The 22179-nt window shown below is 36.9% G+C and overlaps 1 protein-coding gene across 2 annotated transcripts in view; it reads left to right on the plus strand.

Annotated features, from left to right (window-relative positions):
- The window catches only part of inppl1a (inositol polyphosphate phosphatase-like 1a), a 180404-nt gene that overhangs the window by 87995 nt on the left and 70230 nt on the right, over positions 1 to 22179 (plus strand). For both annotated transcript variants that reach the window (XM_051926536.1, XM_051926535.1), the window contains exons 9-13: positions 3588 to 3738; positions 4579 to 4685; positions 9972 to 10074; positions 14980 to 15176; positions 15640 to 15757. In XM_051926536.1, the coding sequence (XP_051782496.1) occupies positions 3588 to 3738; positions 4579 to 4685; positions 9972 to 10074; positions 14980 to 15176; positions 15640 to 15757 (676 nt within the window). The remainder of the gene's footprint in view (positions 1 to 3587; positions 3739 to 4578; positions 4686 to 9971; positions 10075 to 14979; positions 15177 to 15639; positions 15758 to 22179) is intronic.

Consider the following 22179-nt stretch of genomic DNA (forward strand, 5'->3'; position numbering starts at 1 on the left):
TATGAATATTTAATAAAAAATAGTTTGATGTGGAAACAAGACCTGATCAGACACATTACATTGGCGAAATTTTCAGGAATGTCGAATATTCATTGAAGTATGCCTCACCACTTTAAAAGATTTCAAAATCTGAAGAATAATAAACTATACATTGGGGTGCTTTTACCAAACTGAAACTATGTTGTGCCATTGTCTTCTAAACTATGATGGAAGTAGAATGCAGGTTATGAAATCTAGTTGAAAATTCTGAATGTAGTTCTGTAATTTCAATAATATAAGATTACATATGAGGGGCTCTTACACTTTTATAAATGTATTAGCTGTAAACATTAAGTCAGTATAGCATCAACAAAGGAACAAATTAAATGAACAACCTTGTTGGCAACCTTGTTGGCACAGATATTTCTGATAATGGTGTGCATTATCAACCAAGTCAAATCTTTACTTCCGAGTTGGGTCTTAGTGTAATGTGCTTTAAAAATACACGCAATCCTTGGCTGTTAACTGAAGTACTTTTTGTTTTTTTTTTTAATTCTTGTTCAGCATTTTAAAAAATCCAATGTCTGTTGGCACAGAAGTTTTTTTTGTGATTACTTTTCATTTAAGACTATTGTTTATAAGTAGAAGATTCAAATGTATTTGTATGATGGTCACTGTTGGCTCCGGTAGCCTTAACACAGCTTCCATCTGGAACTATTGATAACATGACTGGGATGAGTCGTGTGATGTAACAAGTGCTCAGTGCTTTTTATTACAATTATCATACTTCAAAGTGCTTTAAATCAAGTAAAAGTGCAGTGCAGTTTTTCAATTAGTCAAGTGAAATGTTAAAAACAAGTGCTGTTTGGGGGTTTAAAAGTGACAATAATTCCTGCAAGCTCATTTTCTATTCATGTCCGGACCCACCCACATCCCATGGATGTAACTTGCCATACCCTTCTGCATCCTTCTGATCCATTGGTCACTGCAACTCCTTCCTGGATGCTGCCTCGTCAAGAACCCATTCTTTCTCTGCTCCATGGCCTCTGTCAACGTCTCACTAGCTCCATCATGCAGTCTGTTGGCTGATGACAGAGCCACCATCCCTTGGAGTTCCTCCAGCCCTCCATCTTGCTCCATATACACAATCCGTGAGGTGGATGCCTCCCAGCTCATCCTCCTCTCACTTTACCTCTCTCTACCGGCAGTCATTTTTTCTTTCTCTCATGTTCATTTCACATTCCTCCCCGGATCTCCGCTCAGGATCCTTTTTATCCATCTTGTGGGCGCTTTTACTCTTCTTGCTGACCTGTGGAATGCTAATGGAGAATAGCTGAGATGTCTGCTCCTTCACGTAACCAGCAATCCGCTCACCTCACCAATGACACTCTGAGTGATGACACCATCACACACCCAACAGTTTGAGACACACTATTATTATTTTCAAATCTGCCAGTGCCACTGACATCTTTCATGACAGTTTGCATTAATTTTTTAAAATTATAATAAACACATCCATCTGCATTGACACATTTTTGATTGCCTTACATTTGAATGTATCCATTCTGGACCTTCTTAGATAAACTGGCAGGCAGCAGTTGGGTAGGTATGAAAGCTTGTGACATGCGTAATTAACATGCATGATTTTTTTCTTTTTTGTAATTTTTGTGTGTGTTTGAGGATAAGGTTGTTGTTTGTTAGTATTTCTGTATATCTTGGGCTCCTGTACAAGCAAAATTTTCCCTTGGTCAAAAAAAAAAAGGTCGGTCTGTCTGTCAGAATGTGAATAAAACCCATCTTGGTATTAATACAATAATTGTGATTCTACAGCAGCAGCAGCAGAAAAAATAATTCTAGTTCTAATTTCTTGCTTTCTTGGAATGTTGCATTTTAGGAGAACAACAAATGCATATTATGCTTTTTGAACTGAAATCATCCATTTGTTTTTTCTCAGGCTGTGTTCTAAGTTTGTAATTTTTCAAAATTGTAAAGGTTTTCTTTTCAATTTTACAGAGGTATGAATGAATAATAAATATGTTATATAAATTGTCTTTAACAATTCAGATTTCGCTGTTGATTGGTTGTAGTAACAAACTTGTGTAATAAACTTGTGCATTTGTTTTATACTGTTTGTTTAAAAAGTAAGTTTTATCAGAGTAATTCAATTATTGTTTATAGCATTTTTTTTAGCTTACAGTAGTCTGAGTTCTTCTACTTCTGAAATTAAAATAATTTTTTAAACTAAAATAATTCTTATTATTGCCAGTCTTATCCATTATTCACAGTACCAATAAAACTGAAGATTTATTTGATCAGATAGAGTGACACACTGTGTACACAAATATTGTATCATATGTGACCTATACTTTTATGAGGACTTCACTTAACATCACATCATTTTCTTTGAAAGCACATTCTTTGTATTTTAAAATCGCCTCCTCCATCTCAGAGGGTGGGAGCGTCACCCTGACTGATTCCTCACTGGTGGCAACAGGTCATTCTGAAGTGTGAGAGAGTGAGCAAGCACTGCAAAGGACTGGCCTTCTGACCACTGACCCTGATGGCTGCTATGTATTGGTTCAACTTATCTGGTTATTTCTAATAAGGTTTTCAATGCTAGTGTTTGAACCAGTTATTACAATATTTACATTTTTGTGTGGGATTGTATGAATTGTTTTGTGCTCAATGAATGGAGGTGTCAAGAGCAAATTGCAGCTTTGTTTCTAGTCATGCAGTATAGGTTGACCATGAAATGTACAAAGCAAGGTAAGAAAATGAATGAACGAATCAATCAATGTTAATTTTTTTTTCAATAACTATAACAGAAACATTTACAGAAATAAAATATAGCTTATCGTCTGAAGAAGAGCATGCATATTATTGAGAAGCAGGTACTTGCTTTATTATTGTCAAGCTAAAAGTATCGTTTTTCCCTGTCCATATTTGTATACACCACATGTAGTTGCCTGCATAATGTTTGAACTTTTACATAGCACAGACAGCTTGTTCTTGAAAACCATGAAAAGCTTTGTAAGCACTGTGAGTGACTTTTGCTAAGGTCAAGTCATCCTCTTATTAGCTTTTGTTGGTGTGTAGTTATCTAGTAGAATCAAATGATTGCTGATTTACAAGGCTGGATGGTTTAAACAGCAATCTTTCCAAGCACCTACAGCATGTTTTATATCTGCCATATGTTGGAATTCTGGTAGCTGTGAAGATTCAATGCAGATGGAGAATGTAGACAATTTAATTAGGAGACAATTTGTAATGTGTTTTGTCTAAAAAACAAAAAAAACATAGGCCCAAGCAGTATTTTAATTTGTTATATCATTCTTACATCAGTGATATACTCTTGCTCATCAGACTTGTGGGTTGTTTCCTATTGTTCAGCTTGGTGGTCTGACTAGAAGTGGATGGTGTTGTCACTGTTGGGAATGCAACAAATCTGCAGTACTTCATTGGCAACAGAGAGTTAACCTTGTATATAGTGTACATGCTTGCAATTTATTGCATACCAATTATAAAATATTGGAGAAGTTGTACATCTTAACAATTTCACGTAAAGTTATTTTCTGCTTGTCAATGAATATTTCATGTTACTTTGATAGGTCAAACTGGATGTGAATTTAGCAGACCTGACTAAGATTGGGAAATCTCAGAAGTACACCCTGAGTGTGGATGTGGAAGCAGGAAAATTAGTAGTCACTAAAAAGCTGAAGGACTCTCAAGAAGACTGGAATACCTTCACTTACGATAAAAGTAGGAAATATTTTACACATTATAATACTTACAATTATTGGTTTAGTTATGTGTTGTGATTCTGGGGTTTTGTACCTTGCTAAATTAATTTGTGTTTTTTATTTCTCATACATTTTATTCGTGTGATGTTTTAGCAAAAATGCAATGACGTCGTCTCTGTTATTCAGAAATATTTTGACAATTTGTTACTTTGTTGTATTTTGTTTCTGAGCATGGTGTCCAGTCATGTAAATTGCACTCTAAAGCATCTCATTTAAATCAAAAACTTTGTTCAGTTTGTTTATTCCTCCTGATGCGCACAAAGTATTATTGAATGTGTCTTAAGATTCAATTCTTGTGTTCCTTTTTGTTTTCTGTAGTCCAGAAGAAAACAGCCTTTCTCTGTTTTAGATAGTGGTCTTCAGTTCTAATTCTTAGTTGTGCTCTCTTCATGATGATTGTAGTAATTACTAAATTGCACTGCTGGAGATTTGGCTGATTTGAATTCTCAGCGATTACATCGGACATACTTTCTTTGGGCATGCTTTTACCAAATCTGATTTTTGTAACTTCTCGTCTGGTGAATCATTGTGAATTTTACCATAGATACAGAAGTGGAAGTGAAACCTCCTTTGGCATCAAAGAGCTCTTCAGGGAGCTTTAGCTAGTATTTTTTTTTACAGTTAGAGTTTTCTGTAGGCCACTCCATGCCCTCTTTTTCAAACTCATAGGACTTACTGCAGCTTCTATTTTGGGACAGTTAAATACACTGTAATCATTGAATAATTAGTTATCGCCAGGGTAAAAAAAGAAATTTATGACTTTCGTTTTGTTAACTTTTTTTTTTTCTTTTTCATGGAGTTCGACAGCTTATAAAGTCTCAAAGATTTCAGAATAAACTGGGAATAGTGTTTGAGAAGGAAAAGGACAAGAGCCAGAGGAAGGACTTCATTTTTGCCAGTGCTAAGGTGAGCAATCGGACATAATGTCACTAAATGCTCAATTTGGTCAGTTGTGCTTAAACAAAATCAGAAGAGGTTTTGATATAAAAATATGCTGAAATAGCATGTGATAAGGCAAATGCCACAGTGAAACATGTACATTCAAATTTCCAAATTGATGAAAGTGTTCCTTTAATGCAGGTAATGGCATCCTTCACATACCAGTATTCTACCAGTCTCTGATGGCTAGTGTGATTTTTTTTTTCTGCGCTGTAGTGTGCTTGGCTGGCCTATGGAATCAATGAGCTAATTAAAAGGGCAAGCTCAGTTATAGGATGCACTGTCAACCTGCTGGAAGTAGTAGAAAAGGAAGGCAAAACTGAGTGCCATTATGAACAGTGCTGCGCAATCTCTGACACACTAGCATTGAGGACATTCAGCCGAAGTGTGTCATGAAATGCTACTGAGGCTCCATTATGGATAAAGCAGTAAATTTTTATAATACCTTACCGTTTTCTTCTTGAGTGTATATGAGAAGGTTTGATGATGTTTGTTATAATATGTATGTTAATAAATATAAGTATGTATTTCTTGTGTTTTAGTAAAAATCAAAACCTCTCCATGGGAGAAATAAAGTATTATGTATCTGTCTGCATGCTTATTAAAATATCTATAAAGTTTTCATTTAAAGGAGAAATGTTAGATTCAGTCCTGCATTCTGCTTAAGCTCACCTGACAAAAAATTAGTCAACACCTGTGTAAGAAATTATACATTCTTCAGACACCAATAGCGGGCACCACAGTATGAATACCATCCTACAGAAGCTATACCTTGGTCTATGGGGTTCATAGAGTGACGAGGAGTAACGTGTCACGTGACAGACTAGAATGATTGACAAGAAGTGATTATTGTATTCTGTGGTGGCAAAGGGCATAGTGTAAAGGAAGTTGTCAGCTTTGTGGATGTGTTAAAGCATATGTCCAGTGGGTCTTTGTGCAGAGGTGTACATCATAGTCAGCTGCTAATTGTCACTAGAACTGTGGTCAAAAGATAGTGCTCCAGTCATCTCACTTGAAATGCAATGCATTGCTGTGAAAAAAGTATTTGTCCAATTCTTCAGTTTCTCTTATTGAAGATTTTTGACACTGAATGTTTTCAGGTCTTCAAATGAAATACAGCTAGGTCCATAAATATTTGGACAGACACAACTTTTTTCTAATTTTGGTTCTGTACATTACCACAATGAATTGTAAATGAAACAACTCAGATGCAATTGAAGTGAAGACTTTCAGCTTTAATTCAGTGGGGTGAACAAAATGATTGCATAAAAATGTGAGGCAACTAAAGCATTTTTTTAACACAATCCCTTCATTTCAGGGGCTCAAAAGTAATTGGACAATTGACTCAAAGGCTATTTCATGGGCAGGTGTGTGCAAGTCCGTCATTATGTCATTATCAATTAAGTAGATAAAAGGCCTGGAGTTGATTTGAGGTGTGGTGCTTGCATGTGGAAGATTTTGCTGTGAACAGACAGCTTGTGGTCAAAGGAGCTCTCCATGCAGGTGAAAGAAGCCATCCTTAAGCTGCGAAAGCAGAAAAAACCCATCCGAGAAATTGCTACAATATTACGAGTGGTAAAATCTACAGTTTGGTACATCCTGAGAAAGAAAGCAAGCACTGGTGAACTCAGCAACGCAAAAAGACCTGGATGTCCTCGGAAGACAACAATGGTGGATGATCGCAGAATCATTTCCATGGTGAAGAGAAACTCCTTCACAACAGCCAACCAAGTGGACAACACACTCCAGGGGGTAGGCGTATCGATATCCAAGTCTACCATAAAGAGAAGACTGCATGAAAGTAAATACAGTGGGTGCACTGCAAGGTGCAAGCCACTCATAAGCCTCAAGAATAGAAAGACTAGATTGGACTTTGCTAAAGAACATCTTAAAAAAGCCAGCACAGTTCTGGAAAAACATTCTTTTGACAGACGAAACCAAGATCAACCTCTACCAGAAAGATGGCAAAAAAAAAAGTATGGAGAAAGCGTGGAACAGCTCATTATCCAAAGCATACCACATCATCTGTAAAACACGGTAGAGGCAGTGTGATGGCTTGGGCGTGCATGGCTGCCAGTGGCACTGAGACACTAGTGTTTATTGATGATGTGACACAGGACCGAAGCAGCCGAATGAATTCTGAGGTGTTCAGAGACGTACTGTCTGCTCAAATCCAGCTAAATGCAGTCAAGTTGATTGGGCGGTGTTTCATGATACAGATGGACAATGACCCAAAACATTCAGCCAAAGCAACCCAGGAGTTTATTAAAGCAAAGAAGTGGAAAATTCTTGAATGGCCAAGTCAGTCACCTGATCTTAACCCAATTGAGCATGCATTTCACTTGTTGAAGACTAAACTTCAGACAGAAAGGCCCACAAACAAACAGCAACTGAAAGCCGCTGCAGTAAAGGCCTGGCAGAGCATTAAAAAGGAGGAAACCCAGCATCTGGTGATGTCCATGAGTTCAAGACTTCAGGCTATCATTGCCAGCAAAGGGTTTTCAACCAAGTATTAGAAATGAACATTTTATTTCCAGTTATTTAATTTGTCCAATTACTTTTGAGCCCCTGAAATGAAGGGATTGTGTTAAAAAATGCTTTAGTTGCCTCACATATTTATGCAATCGTTTTGTTCACCCCACTGAATTAAAGCATCTGTGTTGTTTCATTTAAAATTCATTGTGGTAATGTACAGAGCCAAAATTAGAAAAAAGTTGTCTCTGTCCAAATATTTATGGACCTAACTGTATATTATAATATGAAGAAAATGTGAGTGTTTAAATAATAAATTTTTGGAGATATTTAGTTTTCAGTGTCCTGAAAAAGTATTTGCTTGTTTTTAGTTTAGATACATAGAAGTTTATTTGTCCTTAGGTGGAAAATTTGGCCTTTTACAGGAGCTTGTTAAATAAATAAATAGTTATGCAGATAGATAACTAAATACACACACGTGCACTATTGTCTGAACATACACCAGAATGACAAAAAGAAAAAAAAATTAAAACGAAAGAAAGCGTCTGACTTGGCAGTCCAAGTCGCAGTGAAGGATTATACAGGCCTGTTGCCATTGGTATAAAGTGGTGCTTGTTGACAAACTTCCTCTGAATAATTCATTAGATGAAAGTATTCAGAGTTAGTGTGTCTGACACAGAATGTACAACATTGTTCATAATGGCTCTCAGTTCTGTCTTCATTTTCTCCTTTTCTACTACTTTTTGGGGGTCAATAGGCTGTCCCATAACCAATTAAAGTAATAACTAGAATTAACTGAACACATCTAGGCTTAAGTACAGCCTTCCTTGCTCAATATAAATGTCACTTATTTTGACTCTTAACTATTAGAGAAAAGTTACTAGCATAAAGAGACAAGAAAACGTAAGACCACGATAAAAGGACAGGAGGCATCAGAAAAAAAGTTATTGATATCTGCAAGTCTGGTATGTACTATAAATCCATTTCAAAGGCTCTGGGACTCCACTGAATAACAGAAAGAAACATAATGTCTAAATATTCCTAGAAGTGGCCTGTCAAAGTTACTCCCTAGGGCACAGCATTGAACCAATCAGAAAGTCACAAAGGATCCTAAAAATGTATGCATGACTGTGTATTAAAGTGTGTTTGGAGAGCACCAGATGCTGTGGAAGACTATCTGTATTCCTAGTGTAGCATAGATATGAGTAATGATTATTTATTCTATACATAATGCCTTACAGAGTCATGTTTAAGGAGCACCCTCTTCTAACACTAGATGAATTAAGCGTCATCTTATTTTCTTTTCTTGCATTTTTTTCCTTTGCAAATATCAATGAAATTACCTGATATGACTTCAAGCAGAAGAACTAAGTTAGCACTGCAGAGATTCACTCAGGCTACTGACGTGATGGCAAGTACCCATCTGTGAGGAGACTCTGCTGGCGTTTGAATAATTTGTATTGGAGATCTGTTTTTCCATCAAGAGATGCTATTGGATGTGTAACAGAGAAAAATGTACAAACTTATACCAAAGTAAATTTGAAACTGTAAATTAATCAGTAGTGGTTGTATAGAATGGTTCTCTTGTATGATTATGGAGAAAAGCCAAGCAAAATGACACCTTTTATTGTATGATTATGAAAATTCACAAAATGCCTTTTAAATGATGTGGACAATTGGTGTGTTATATTTTATGCTAAAACACCTAAAAATTGTCCTTTGTTTGCCATGCTGTGATAAGAATGTATGAAGTTCACTGTATGTGGCATCCTCTGTGGACTGGTTGTGACAATATGCGACCTGGAGGAATTCCAAAACATCTAGAATAATTCAATTAATGTGTGCCTCCACTAGTCCCTCAAAGCATTTCATAACAATATGAACAAATGTCCCTGGTTTGTACTTAGTGAGACAGTTCACTACTGTTTTCTTTGGCACAAGGATAATTATTGCTTTTGTGAAGTAATTGGGGGCCATACATCCTTTCAGTAATATGTTAAAAGTGTCCGCTAATTTAATTTGTCTTTTCTCCTTATTGCTATCAGGCAATTCAATGCTTCCACCCAATGTACTTGTTTATTTTTATTTATCGATCAATAAATTGTCTGTATTATTTGTCCTGTGAGTCTGTATCCTTGTTTTTTCAAGTTTCTGCTATTATATGCATCTGAATTTCCACATGGGATTAATAAAGTTTATCTGATTGAATCATTAAAGATTTACAAAATGCACTCGGAAGTTCTTTCTGCACCCCTGCAGCCTTTTTGTAAATTGGAGCGTTTAAAAATCATTAAAAAAAATGTGATGAACTCTAGATGTGCTGTGATTGAGGCATCATAAGCATGTTTTTTATTTCCTTAACCATATTAAAGAATGCATTGCATTTCTTAAATTTACTCATACTTGATTCGGTGGTCTCATGGATCAAGTGTCATGGGTTTAAATCTTGCACCTGATCATTATTGCTGTGGACTTTGAATGTTTTTACTTTGATTCTGTGGTTTGAGATGTGTAGGCACCTGGCTCTTATGCTTCTACACCTGTATATTGCTGGTCCTGTGAGACTCTGGTTTAACCAAACCCAAAACATTCAGGGTTTGTTCCCACACCCCAAAGACATACAAGTAAGCTTAACTGCAGACTCTAAATTAGCCCTAGTGTATGTGTGGTGTTTCTTGCTGTGCACCCAGTACTGCTGGGAATAGCCTCTGGCTTAACTGAGAATCTGTGCATGTGTGTTTGATTTGTGCATATTGTTTTCTCCCCTCTCAAAACCCCTAGAAGAGAGAAGCATTTTGTCAACTGCTGCAGCTGATGAAGAACAGACATTCCAATCAAGACGAGCCAGACATGATTTCAGTCTTCATTGGTACCTGGAATATGGGTAAGCAACTTTTGCTTTTCTTGTAATTTTTCTTTGTGGAATATGAAGTTTGCCTTATGCTGTTTCAGGAAATTATTATATAGTGGCATTAAGGTTGAAGTACACACTTTGTTTTTTTTTTTTAAATAGCAGTGCTGGTCAGTTAGAAAAGGTAGTAAATGTAAAAGGATACTACCAGTAGTTTGTTTCTTCTTTAAAAGGTCATGTTTATGTTTCAGTTCCATAAGTCTGGTCAAGTATTAGAGCTTCAAGATGTTAAGGAAATATTAGCTTTCCCTTTATTACTAGTATTTACTGTACATGTACAGTATGTACACTGTTATCCATGGGCATTGGCAGAATTATTTCTGCTATAAAACTCTGTTCTGCTATAGAATTCATACTAACATTGATGAAAACGCAAGAATCAGACACATTTATATCATGTCATTCTTTTTTCTTAAATTTCGTAGTACTTTGTACATTTGACCATAGAGACCCTATAAGCCTGTAACACCTTCATATGTGACCCCAGCTTTCCATTTCATACATTTCTGTATGCACAGACATTTTCACATGTTGTACCTCACAGTTGCATAATTCCTGGTACAAATCCTAGTTTAGGCTTGGTTAGTGTAGAGTTGGAATTTTCAATGATTTTTTCCAGGTAGCAAAGATGTGCTTGTTTTATTGATTTTCAGCTCTTAACTGGTCTGGTGTCCCCAGAATGTCCCCCATTTGTCCCCTTGAATGCCATGACTGCATTGGTTTACCTTGAATGGTTGTTGATGTTCCTTCAAGAAACATGCAGTCCATGCCTCAAGGTTGATACCTGTTTTTGATCCCAGTCACCCTTCTGACTTCTTGAAAGACTCTCAGGACCAGACTAATGAGTTAGAGTTTTAGTTAATATCTGACATGACAGGGAACTTTAAGTTTAGATCAGCTAAATGGTGTATCTGCACTGTCTCTAGTGGCTCTGCTATGTACCAGTGCTGAAGGGCTTTAGACCTGAATCAATTAATATATAGTACACGATAGAGACATTCTTATAAGATCAAAGAGCAGCTGCCCAACTGGAGTTTTGGTTTCTCTGAGGGCACATGCATTTCTAGAGCAGAATTCCATAAAGCTTCAAGGGCAGAAAACTTGGAGCCTCACAGAGTATGGCAGAGAGGTGCAGATTATACTCATTGGATCAGATTTCATCTCCAGGTAGAGGTGAAAGGCTTCAAGTAGTCTGAGTGTGCACATCAATCTAGGTAATACAGTAACTTACGATGGCATTCCAATTGCCTCTTGGTCAAGATCTGCCAAGATGTCACGTGTTCTTCATTAACACTGCTGCTTATCGGATGTAATGCATCATGCTGATTGAATAGATGTTGGCTATCAGTTGTCCTTTGTGGAATGCAAGTGTAAGGAAGGAGACCTCAAGCTGGGTTTTTGATACAATATGCATGGACTCTACATCTTTGGCACGTCTGCTCTTTTAACAGATAATGTTTTGTGTTCAACTGAATGCCCTGTAAAAGGGGCAGTGCCCACAATGTCTTATAGTTGTCATTTTTTTTTTTATTATATAAATGTCTAGCTTTCATGCTGACACCAGATGGGACATTACTGCTTATTAAGTAAACTACTGTGATAACTTGCATTACCATGCTATTACACTCTTATTGGTAACCTACCTAATATAACACAATGGCAGAAAAGATCTCCTTGTGTACTTTTAAGTACAAAAAGAACAATAACATCTCTGATTTTCTTTAGCGTTTGTCAGGTATTTATTAATCCTATTTTTCTTCATAAACCATTGCTGATACACACTAAGTTTCCATCCAGTTTTTTGCGACGTTTTGTTATCGACAGAAAGAATATACGTAAAAAAAATGTGCGAAATTTGCTGTCTCCAGCCTGTTTCCATCAAACTGTCTTTTTATCAATAAAATGGTGTGCGTGATGACGTCATCCCCCCCCCCCAAAACGAACTGTCGCATAAGTTTTGTTGTATCGCGAAAAAAATCTGCCCTTGAGCCGTTTCCATACATAATTTTGTGTATGTCGCAAATTATCTACCTTTTGTTTTCCACGTTACACCCCCTCCACTAAACAAAGAAACAAAGAAATGGAGAGATTATTCAGACAGTTTTTTGAAATTTGCCAGCTTACTGTTATTTCAGTTTCACAAATAATTGGAATTGTACATAATATCCAAAGACGACAGCAGAATGAAGCAGTTGCTTGTCTGATAGCCCTAGAGCTCGAAGAAAGTACCCCAGTGCGACAAAACCCATGGGTATGGGAGAGACGACGGAATAAGACCTTCTGGGAGGAGGTGGTGGAGAGACACTTCACAGAAAATCTCTGGCTGCAACATTTTGTAATGACACGGCCGACGTTTGAGATGTTGTGTGGATTCATCAGTCCTGATGTTGCACACATCACAGGTTGCCACCGACCACCAGTTCCAACCCAAAAGCGGATTGCCATCGCCCTTTACAAGCTGGCAACCTGCGCCGAGTATAGAGTAGTTGGAGAAACTTTCGGGGTTAGTAAAACTACCGTCCATCGATGTGTATATGCTGTGTGCACCGCTATTAAAGAAAAATTAATGCGCCGTTATATCAGACTTCCGACTGTAGCGGAGGCCAATGAAATTGCATACCGCAATTCCTTGGTGCATCTTGTGCCACAGATTTACGGTGCGCTGGATGGCACGCATGTGCCTATTCTTCCCCCGACGGAAGGCTATCGTGATTACATTAATCGCAAAGGGTGGCCATCTATTGTTCTCCAGGCCCTTGTTGATGACAGGTGCATGATACGAGACATTTGCGTTGGCACTCCTGGAAGTGCCCATGATGCAGCTGTGTTTGCAGCATCGGATCTGTACAGGTGAGCCTACCTTTCAACAACCCTTCTCAGTGCGATAACAACTGAATTAGTACTGTAACCTGCTTCCCTTAAGGTTTTTAATTAAAACTGAAATTTGAATTAATACAAAATAACGACGTTTAATCAAAAAAAAAACTCTCTTCATCAGACCATGTGAACCGCTCCGCCATTCTCGTTTTGATTGCACGTGATGAAAATGTGACACATTTATTTTCGTTAAAGCCCTTTTTTCCGACAAAAAGTGTTTCCAATGTAGTTTTTGCGACATCTGAAGTATCGATATGGAATTTATGCGCTAAAGTTAAACGGAAAAATATTATGTCGACATGTACAACATTTTATCGATAATTAGCATTTCCATCAGCTATATCGGTAAAAAAATTTGAAGCGCTAAATATTTTTTCGCAAAAACTCCTTGGATGGAAACCTGGCTATTGTGAATATTTCAGTATCTGTGTTTACTTCACATTTTGTTTTTTTTTCTCTGCTCTCAGAGAAGGGAGGATGATGTATCTGATGTGTCTTCATGATATTTAATTTATGCAATGTAATGAAATACTAAAAAAAATGTAAAATAATGATAGAAGAAATTATTTCAAAATTTTTGCACATGATTGAATAAAGCTGATTTGTTAAAATACAGTAACATTATATTACTTTAAAACTAATACACAGCAGTACATTTATCTGAAATAATGGAAATCTTTTAAAATGAATTTAAGAAAAACAAAGGTGTATCAAATAATCGTGATGATTTGTGTACACTTTTTAATTGTCAAGTATGTTATAGGGAAAGCACAAATTAAACTGAAAATTAAGAAATATGTTTGTTTATTGTTAGGTGGCTTAATTATAATGAAAACATATTATTGCTCAATATAAGCTGAATCTCTCACACATGTGTATTCCTAATGCACAGTGCACCAACCAAAAAAAAGAAATCAAAAAATGTCCCAAGAAAAGACTAATATATTAGTATGATAGTCATAAAGTTAATGCACAAATTACATAAATGACTTAGTGTGGTAACTAATGCATTGCGTATCAAACTCTTAAGATAATTATATTTCAAAACATACAGGAGCCTGCAAAAATAATTTCCAAAAATCAGACCTATGAAAAAGAGGTTTAAATACTTTATTTTAAATCTGTTTTCATTATTGTAACAAAATATACAAGATAAGAAATGTTTAGAATTCCCTTTTTTTCAGAAACAACCTGAATATTTCATCTGACGTCTACCAGGGCACATAAATATGGAGAGACAGTAGAAGGACTAAGTATACAGGGGTGGGTGGGTGTTAATGGAGTTGTTAGAACTAACAGGCGAGGGTTCTTGAACTCAGAATGGCAGTGACACGTTAGGAGCATATTTTCAGAAATTAACACCAGGTAACATTACCACAGTATTCCTGATTATAAATTGAACCAGTGTGTGTAACCAGCAACTGTTGAGAATTTGACCTTACCAAGCGCATGATGATGTCAGGATAAGATCCAGCTGTGTAATTGAGTTATGTGGGTGCAAATATTGGATGAAAGGATAGTCAAAGTGTGTATTTCAAATGACATTTATCAAATAATTACTATAAATACCAAATAACTTGGCAGACTTTGTGATATTCCAGTATGAAAAGTCCATCACTATTGTTAGTTTTTATTTATTTATTTTTTGATTATTTGTTCTTATCTATAATATCTGAAAACATACTCTCTGAAATGGCAAGCATCTCCTACTTTTTTCATTGAAGAACATTTGTAAATCTCCAAATGCAGTACTTGTTTGGGCAAGACAATAAAATACTAAGTAATATAATGTTCAGGAACAGATGTTTTAACCCATAAAATAAGTTAAAGCAAGAGGGGCACAATGTATTTTAGAATAAAGAGTGGGTGGCTTTGCTGCGTTTCAAAATTATGCCAACACTACATTTGAATGTGTGATTGAAACTGTTCATCAGGTATTATTTGTCTCCATAATAAATAAAGTGTGACATGATTGCCTTGTATTTTTTTTTCTTTTTGCAGGAAGTGTGCCTTGTCCAAAGAATATAAGTTCATGGATAATGTCCAAGGGTTTAGGCAAAACCTTAGATGAAATTGCAGTGAACATCCCACATGATATCTATGTAATTGGAACACAGGAAAACTCGATTTGTGACAGAGAGTGGGTTGAAATCTTGCGTGGCGCACTTAAAGAATGCACTGAGATTGATTTTAGACTGGTGAGAAAGTTAAAATTCTTCTTCGTTTGTTAGGCTTGCGATATTGTTATGAACCATTGAGTTGTTTAAGGACACACTTTGTCTTACTATTTATAATTTACATTTCATTTTCTTTCTTTAAATTAGCAAGACGTTTTAACTGTTTTATTCATACTGTTTTTTTTCCTCTACATAACAAAGTGATTGCACAATAACAATGTAGAACATTGAGGTAGTCTAACTTATGTGGAACTTTTGATAGTGTACATTATCAAAAGTTATTAGGAATAATATCTGTAATGCTTTGAAAATGCAGTGTGTATTCAATTATATATACATTTTGACATCAAAATTTGTGAATTGTTGTGCATGTAACATTTCTGAAACTAAATTATCTAACATTTTATCATTCAAGAAGTTTACAGTTTCAAGCAGTGATATTATTATCCTACATTTCAAACCTGCATAATGTTTTTCTATTAAGATTGCAGTTCATTCACTCTGGAATATCAAGATTGTTGTCCTTGTAAAACCGGAGCATGAGAACCGTATCAGTCATGTGGGCATCTCAAGCGTGAAGACAGGTATCGCCAACACACTTGGTAAGTGTTGAATATTCAGCTTTACATATTAGCTTAAGCTTTGTTTATGTTTAATGAAACAATGCTTGATATTATGAGAGTCTTCGGAGTAGTCAAGTTCCACATGAGAGCTGTTTACTATAACTTTTAATATGTGATAAATTATCTGAATTTGAATTAAATATGAATTAAGACAGTGGTTATGGCAGAAAATAAGAGCAGCAGAGGACAAAAGTAGAAACTGTCCATTATTATTTGTGTTCTTTATTTAGCAGGCACCTTTAGCCAAGGTGATATGAGGCTATGTCACATTATGTGACTTTTACATCTATTTTTCAGTTGTAGCCTTCATTTACATAATCTTAGAGATACAGAGTCATTCGGCGGTGTGCTCCCATGAAGGCCAGTCGCAATTCGTATGTGACATGTCTAGTGACTCACTATAATTAGTCAATGACTCTCGTCCCAGAAAAAGGATGAGTAGGGATAACGGGTGTTTTGGATGCTTTTAGGTAGAAGAGAAGCTCATCTGTCCAGTATATACGGCAGAATTTGCCATACCTGTTAACCTTTGTACACCACCAGCTCCGTCAGACAGCATACTGTTTCTGGAAAGTTGTCACACAGCTTTTAGTTGTGTACCTTGACATGGCCCTGCAACAAGAACATCAGCTGCAGTCAGCAAGTCGGAAGTACCCTATGACTAGAAGTTGTATAATGTGATATTGGCTTCACTAAAGCAAAGTGTTATACATACAGCTGGAGGGATTTGAAAGTACAAAGTTAATAACCAATAGAATGCAAAATTCAAAGTAGATCACAAGAAAAGTACTATAGTTAGCCCCAAATTGAAGTGAAAATTGCAATTCAAACCAAACTGAAGTTACTGATAGTTAATTGGATCGGTACAGGTGGAGAACAGACATGTAAAGAGTCTAAGCAGACTCAATATGCTTTGTAAAGAAGTGTATCTTCAAGAGGCACCTGAGCATTAGTAGATTCCGAGAAGTTTGTGAAACTATCGGCACCCCTGGAATTTTCCCAGAAAATGCACCATTTCTCCCAGAAAATTGTTGCAATTACAAATGTGTTGGTATACACATGTTTATTTCCTTTATGTGCATTGGAACAACACCAAAAAACAGAGAGTTGCTTTGGAGTTGGTCTCGACCGTTATAGGAGATGGACGTCTGAAGCAGAGATCCGCTTGCAGCGGCTTTAATTTCCCACGTATTTCACTTTGTTTAGAGGTATCCTGTATTTAACCCGACCAAGAAACTTCCACTACAATATACAAGCATGAGTAACAAGAAGAAAAGTCAGAAAGAACCGGAAAAGAAACTTAAAGCTGCTTCAAAGTCTGGACAGACATCTGGCCCAAGTGTAAGGTATGGCCTCTCGGAAACTGACTTGGAACAGGCACACGAAGGCGCAGATCTCCTGGGACCTGCTGTAACAGGAGCTGCACTTCCACTCGCAGAGCATGAAATCCGAAGCGAACTGTCCGAACTGAAAGAGATGATTGCTACACTGGCTACGGCCATAAATGAGCTTAAGAAGGAAAACAAGAATGATCTTATGAAGTCTAACATTGAGCTTAAGAAGGATAACAAAGTCCGGGAATCACGTCTATTCAAACGTTTTGACGTGAACTTTAAAGGCATGTTTAAGAAATTAGAAGAACACATCGAAGAAAATAGATTCAAACTGAAAATGCTTACCGACCAGATTAAAGACGTAACAGATCAGCTGGATGACGTTAAGCAGGCATTCCTGTAGAAAAAGCCACAGCTGCGAATTCCGAATGCAAAAAACTCGGAGACAGTCTTGCGGCCCTGGAAGATGGGCACAGAAGAAATAATATAAGAATTGAGGGTATATCTGAGAAACGAGAAAGCTCAAGCCCAATGAAATTTGCCGTAGAATTACTGTCTAAAATAATTGGAGATGATTTTAAACTCGACAGTGAGATAGCAGCTGCTTATCGCACATACAGTTCTAGTACCTCCTAAACCCAGGTCTTTTATTGGCCGCTTAGAGCGACTACGATGTAAGCTTGATGTGATGGCACTTCTCAGACACAAGCAAGAAATTATATATTAAAAAAATCTTATTCGTATTTTCCCCGACGTCTCACCATCAACAGCTGCAAAACGTGCAGCCTACTCTGACATTAAAAAGTTGCTACGGGAAGCCGATATCAAATACAGCCTCTTGTATCCCGCCAAACTGAAAGTGGAAGTTCAAGATCAATATTATATTTTTTCAAGCAAAGAAGAAGCCAAAAAAGGAATTAAAGAAGCTGTTTCCGACACTCTTTTGAAAGTTAATAAGGAGCCGTATTCTATCAAGGCATGGGAAGGACCTGTCATCTGCTCTCTGGATCCATATTTAAAGAGACTGGTATTATAATTATACATCCTTTTCTTTATCTGGACATTATATGTTTGTGTTTTAATCAGAGTTATAGACGTGAGTGTGGAAGTAATTAAAGTAGGATTTGTTTTTTTTTATTACCTTAAAGTAGACTGTTTAACATCATACACTTGGTTTATTGCTATTTATACTATTTATACTATTACATTATACTATTACAGTAGGAATTACCATGTTTATCCTAGACTACTTTTTAAAATCATTCCCAGGGTTCATTATTTTTTTATCTTAATATTTTAATTTTTAAAATTGCTGAAGATTATTTTAAGCTTAGATTGTTATTGATTATATTTTTGGCATATAGTATTAAGAATTCAGCTGCAATAGATATCTCTTTGTTTTAATTCTCTAAGGCCGCTGCGGGGTGGTGTTTGTTTTGTTTTGGACGTGCTCTGTCTCTTCGTATGTCAGAGGACCGGGACATCGTGAAGTGGGATCAAGCCTCATGTGGGGAGGCAAAATGGGGGGGTGGGGGGATAAAGGGGGGAGAGAAGGAGAGCAGGCTATATCTAATCTATTCTTCTAATCCCTATAACTATAAATATCAATGCAACAATAGGCTAAAATGCAATAACTCATGGGGAAATTTTAAACTAAGATTGAAACTGCCTCATTACCAGTTAAGACTATAAAATGACATTAACAACTCAGAATCAATGTCTCCATGATGGGACAGTTAACTTTGTGAGCTGGAATGTTAAAGGCCTGAATCACGAATTAAAGAGAAAGAAAGTATGCTCTCACCTAACAGGCTTAAACGCTAAAATAGTATTTTTACAGGAGACCCACTTACTAAGTAAGGATCAGTTCAGACTACAAAAAGACTGGACTGGCCAAATGTTCCATTCTAGCTTTATAAAGAAAACTAGAGGGGTGGGAATTCTCATACACAGAACAGTTCCATTTGTAGCATCAGATGTACGAGGGTTGTTTCATAAGTTTTGAGACTTTTTTAAATAGATCCAACATGGTTTGGTCAATTCCAAAGAAAATTTTTACTCACATAACCTCGTCATTTGGCAACACTTCAGTGCTGTTAAACATACTCTCCCCCGATTTCAATGCACTTTTTCATGCGATAAATCCAACGATCAAAACAGTGACGAAAATCAGGTTCAGTCAGTTGGTCAAGCTGCTCTTCCACCGCAGAAATGAGGCTGTCCCTGTCCTCCAAATCCATTCCTTTCAGCTCCTTCTTCACCGTCGGGAACAGCCAGAAGTCACAGGGTGCCAAATCTGGTGAATAAGGGGGCGGATGAAGGACTTCAGTCCCAGATTTGGCGAGGAACTCCAAAGTTTTGTTTGACTTGTGAGGCGACGCGTTGTCATGGTGAAGGATGACGTTTTTCAAGGTGCGATTAGGGCGACCTCTAGTGAGATTTTTGAAAACTTCTGGAAGGCACAGGGTTGTGTAGACACCAGAGTTCATCATCGTGCGTTCAGGACGTGGAACTGAAGCAAAAATTTTTTTGTAGCCAAAAAAGACGGCAAACATGGTCCTCTTGGCTGACCTTTGGCGCCTGGCTTTCAGTGGAGGAAGGCAACCTTTTAGACCCCACTTCGAGCTCTTTTTCTCATCTCCATCTGTAGCTGGGTGGGCCAAAAATTTATTAGAAGATGTGAAAGGATTGTAGAACAATAGAAAAAAATTTCGTCCGCCTCCAATGACGGCAAGTGACCGAGTCTCAAAACTTATGAAACAACCCTCGTAGTATCGGACCCCGAAAGGAGATATGTGATGGTCATGGGCAACTTATATAACAGTAAAATGATTTTGATAAATGTTTATGCACCCAATGCTGATGATAAGGAATTCATGCAAAATCTATTTGCATCCATTCCCAGTGTGAACACTCATAAAATTATAATGGCTGGGGACTTTAATTGTGTTTTAAATCCACTCTTAGATAGGACTCCTGTGTCAGGGGGGACAATATCTAATACTACAAAGACAATTACACAGTTTTTAAATGATCACAACTTATCAGACCCCTGGACGTTTCTTAACCCAAACTCAAGAACATATTCGTTCTACTCACCAGTGCATTATAGCTACTCAAGGATTGATTATTTTTTTATAGATAATAATTTCTTGTCTACAGTTAAATCATGCAAATACGACACAATTGTTATCTCCGACCATGCACCTCTAGTCTTGGAGCTAAAATCAACAAGCCCCTCGCACTCACTTCGCAGATGGCGCCTTAACCCTCTTCTAATGGCAGACGAGAACTGCACAGAATTTATATCCAAACAAATCAGCTTCTTCCTAGAGACAAACACGCCCACAGAGGTCACCGCAGGAACACTCTGGGAAACTAAAGGCCTTCTTAAGAGGACAGATTATTTCATTTGTTTCCCACAGAAATAAATTAGAAACCAAGAAAATATCAGAGCTAAGAAGCGAAATTACTAGAATAGATGAAGAACAAGCCAGGCGTCCAAGCGAAGCTCTCCACAGGAAAAGGCAGGCCCTGCATACAGAACTTAACATCTTAACAACTAAAGAAACTGAACAACTTATTTATAAGTCTAGACATCATTACTATGAACACGGAGAAAAAGCTAATAAGCTTTTAGCTCAACAAATTCACAAACAAGAAGTTCGCAATGCAATACCAGTAATTACCAACACGAATGGAGAAGAAATTATAGACCATAAAAATATAATGCACACATTTAGAGATTATTATAAATCCTTATATTCTACTGAGCTCAAAGAAGACAACACACAATCTAATGCATTTCTGGATACACTACAGACACCACAAATAGATGCTTTAAGTGCTGAGGAACTGGATAAACCTCTAACGCTAACAGAATTACTAGATGCTATAAAGCCACTACAAAGCGGGAAATCAGCAGGCCCTGATGGTTACCCCGTAGAATTTTATAAGAAATTCTCCACTCAGCTAGCTCCCCTCTTATTGGCAACATTTACAGAAGCTAGAAACAACCAAATACTACCTCAAACATTTCGACAAGCATTAATCACCGTCTTTCCTAAACAAAATAAGGACTTGTTACAATGTGCATCATACAGACCAATTTCACTCCTGAATAATGATGTTAAGATACTCTCAAAAATTCTAGCTAGAAGGATGGAGAAAGTGCTGCCCTCGGTAATATCACAGGATCAAACTGGATTTATTAAAGGCCGACATCTATCTTCCAATCTCCGACGCTTGTTTAATGTTATATATTCACCAGCAAAATCAAACACCCCAGAGATATTACTATCATTAGACGCAGAAAAAGCATTTGATATGATTGGTTGGAACTACCTTTTCACTGCATTGGAGAAATTTGGGTTTAGCCCGAATATTTGTGCATGGATTAAACTACTGTATACCAATTCAGAAGCTTGTTTGTATTAATAATATTTGCTCAGACTACTTTAAGCTAGAACGTGGCACCAGACAAGGATGTCCCTTGTCACCACTGCTGTTTGCAATCGCCATTGAACCACTGGCAGTTCACTGCCGAAATTCTTATCAGATAAAGGGGATTGTCAGAGAAGGACTGGAACAGAAAATTTCTATATATGCAGATAATATGGTTTTATATATATCAGACCCAGAACTGTCCCTGCAGTTCTAACAGCGCTAACAGAATTTCAAAAGATATCTGGTCTTAAAAGTAATCTGAATAAAAGTATACTCTATCCAGTGAATTCATATAATATCAGATTGGACACCCTACCTTTTACCATAGCAGATCAGTTTAAATACCTAGGGGTAAATATCACAAGTAAACATAAAGCTCTTTATCAACAAAATTTTGCCATCTGTATGGAAAAAATTAAGCAAGACTTCGATAGATGGTCAACCCTTCATCTCACTCTAGCCGGAAGAATTAACGTTGTTAAGATGAATATCCTTCCTAAACTTCTTTTTTTATTTCAAAACATTCCAATATATATCATAAATCATTTTTTAAGCAATTAGATTCAACAATAACCTCATTCATTTGGAACTCAAAACACCCACGTATCCGAAGAGCAACCC

This window comes from Erpetoichthys calabaricus, chromosome 4 (assembly GCF_900747795.2).
Source record: "Erpetoichthys calabaricus chromosome 4, fErpCal1.3, whole genome shotgun sequence".
Classification (NCBI taxonomy): Eukaryota; Metazoa; Chordata; class Cladistia; order Polypteriformes; family Polypteridae; genus Erpetoichthys; species Erpetoichthys calabaricus.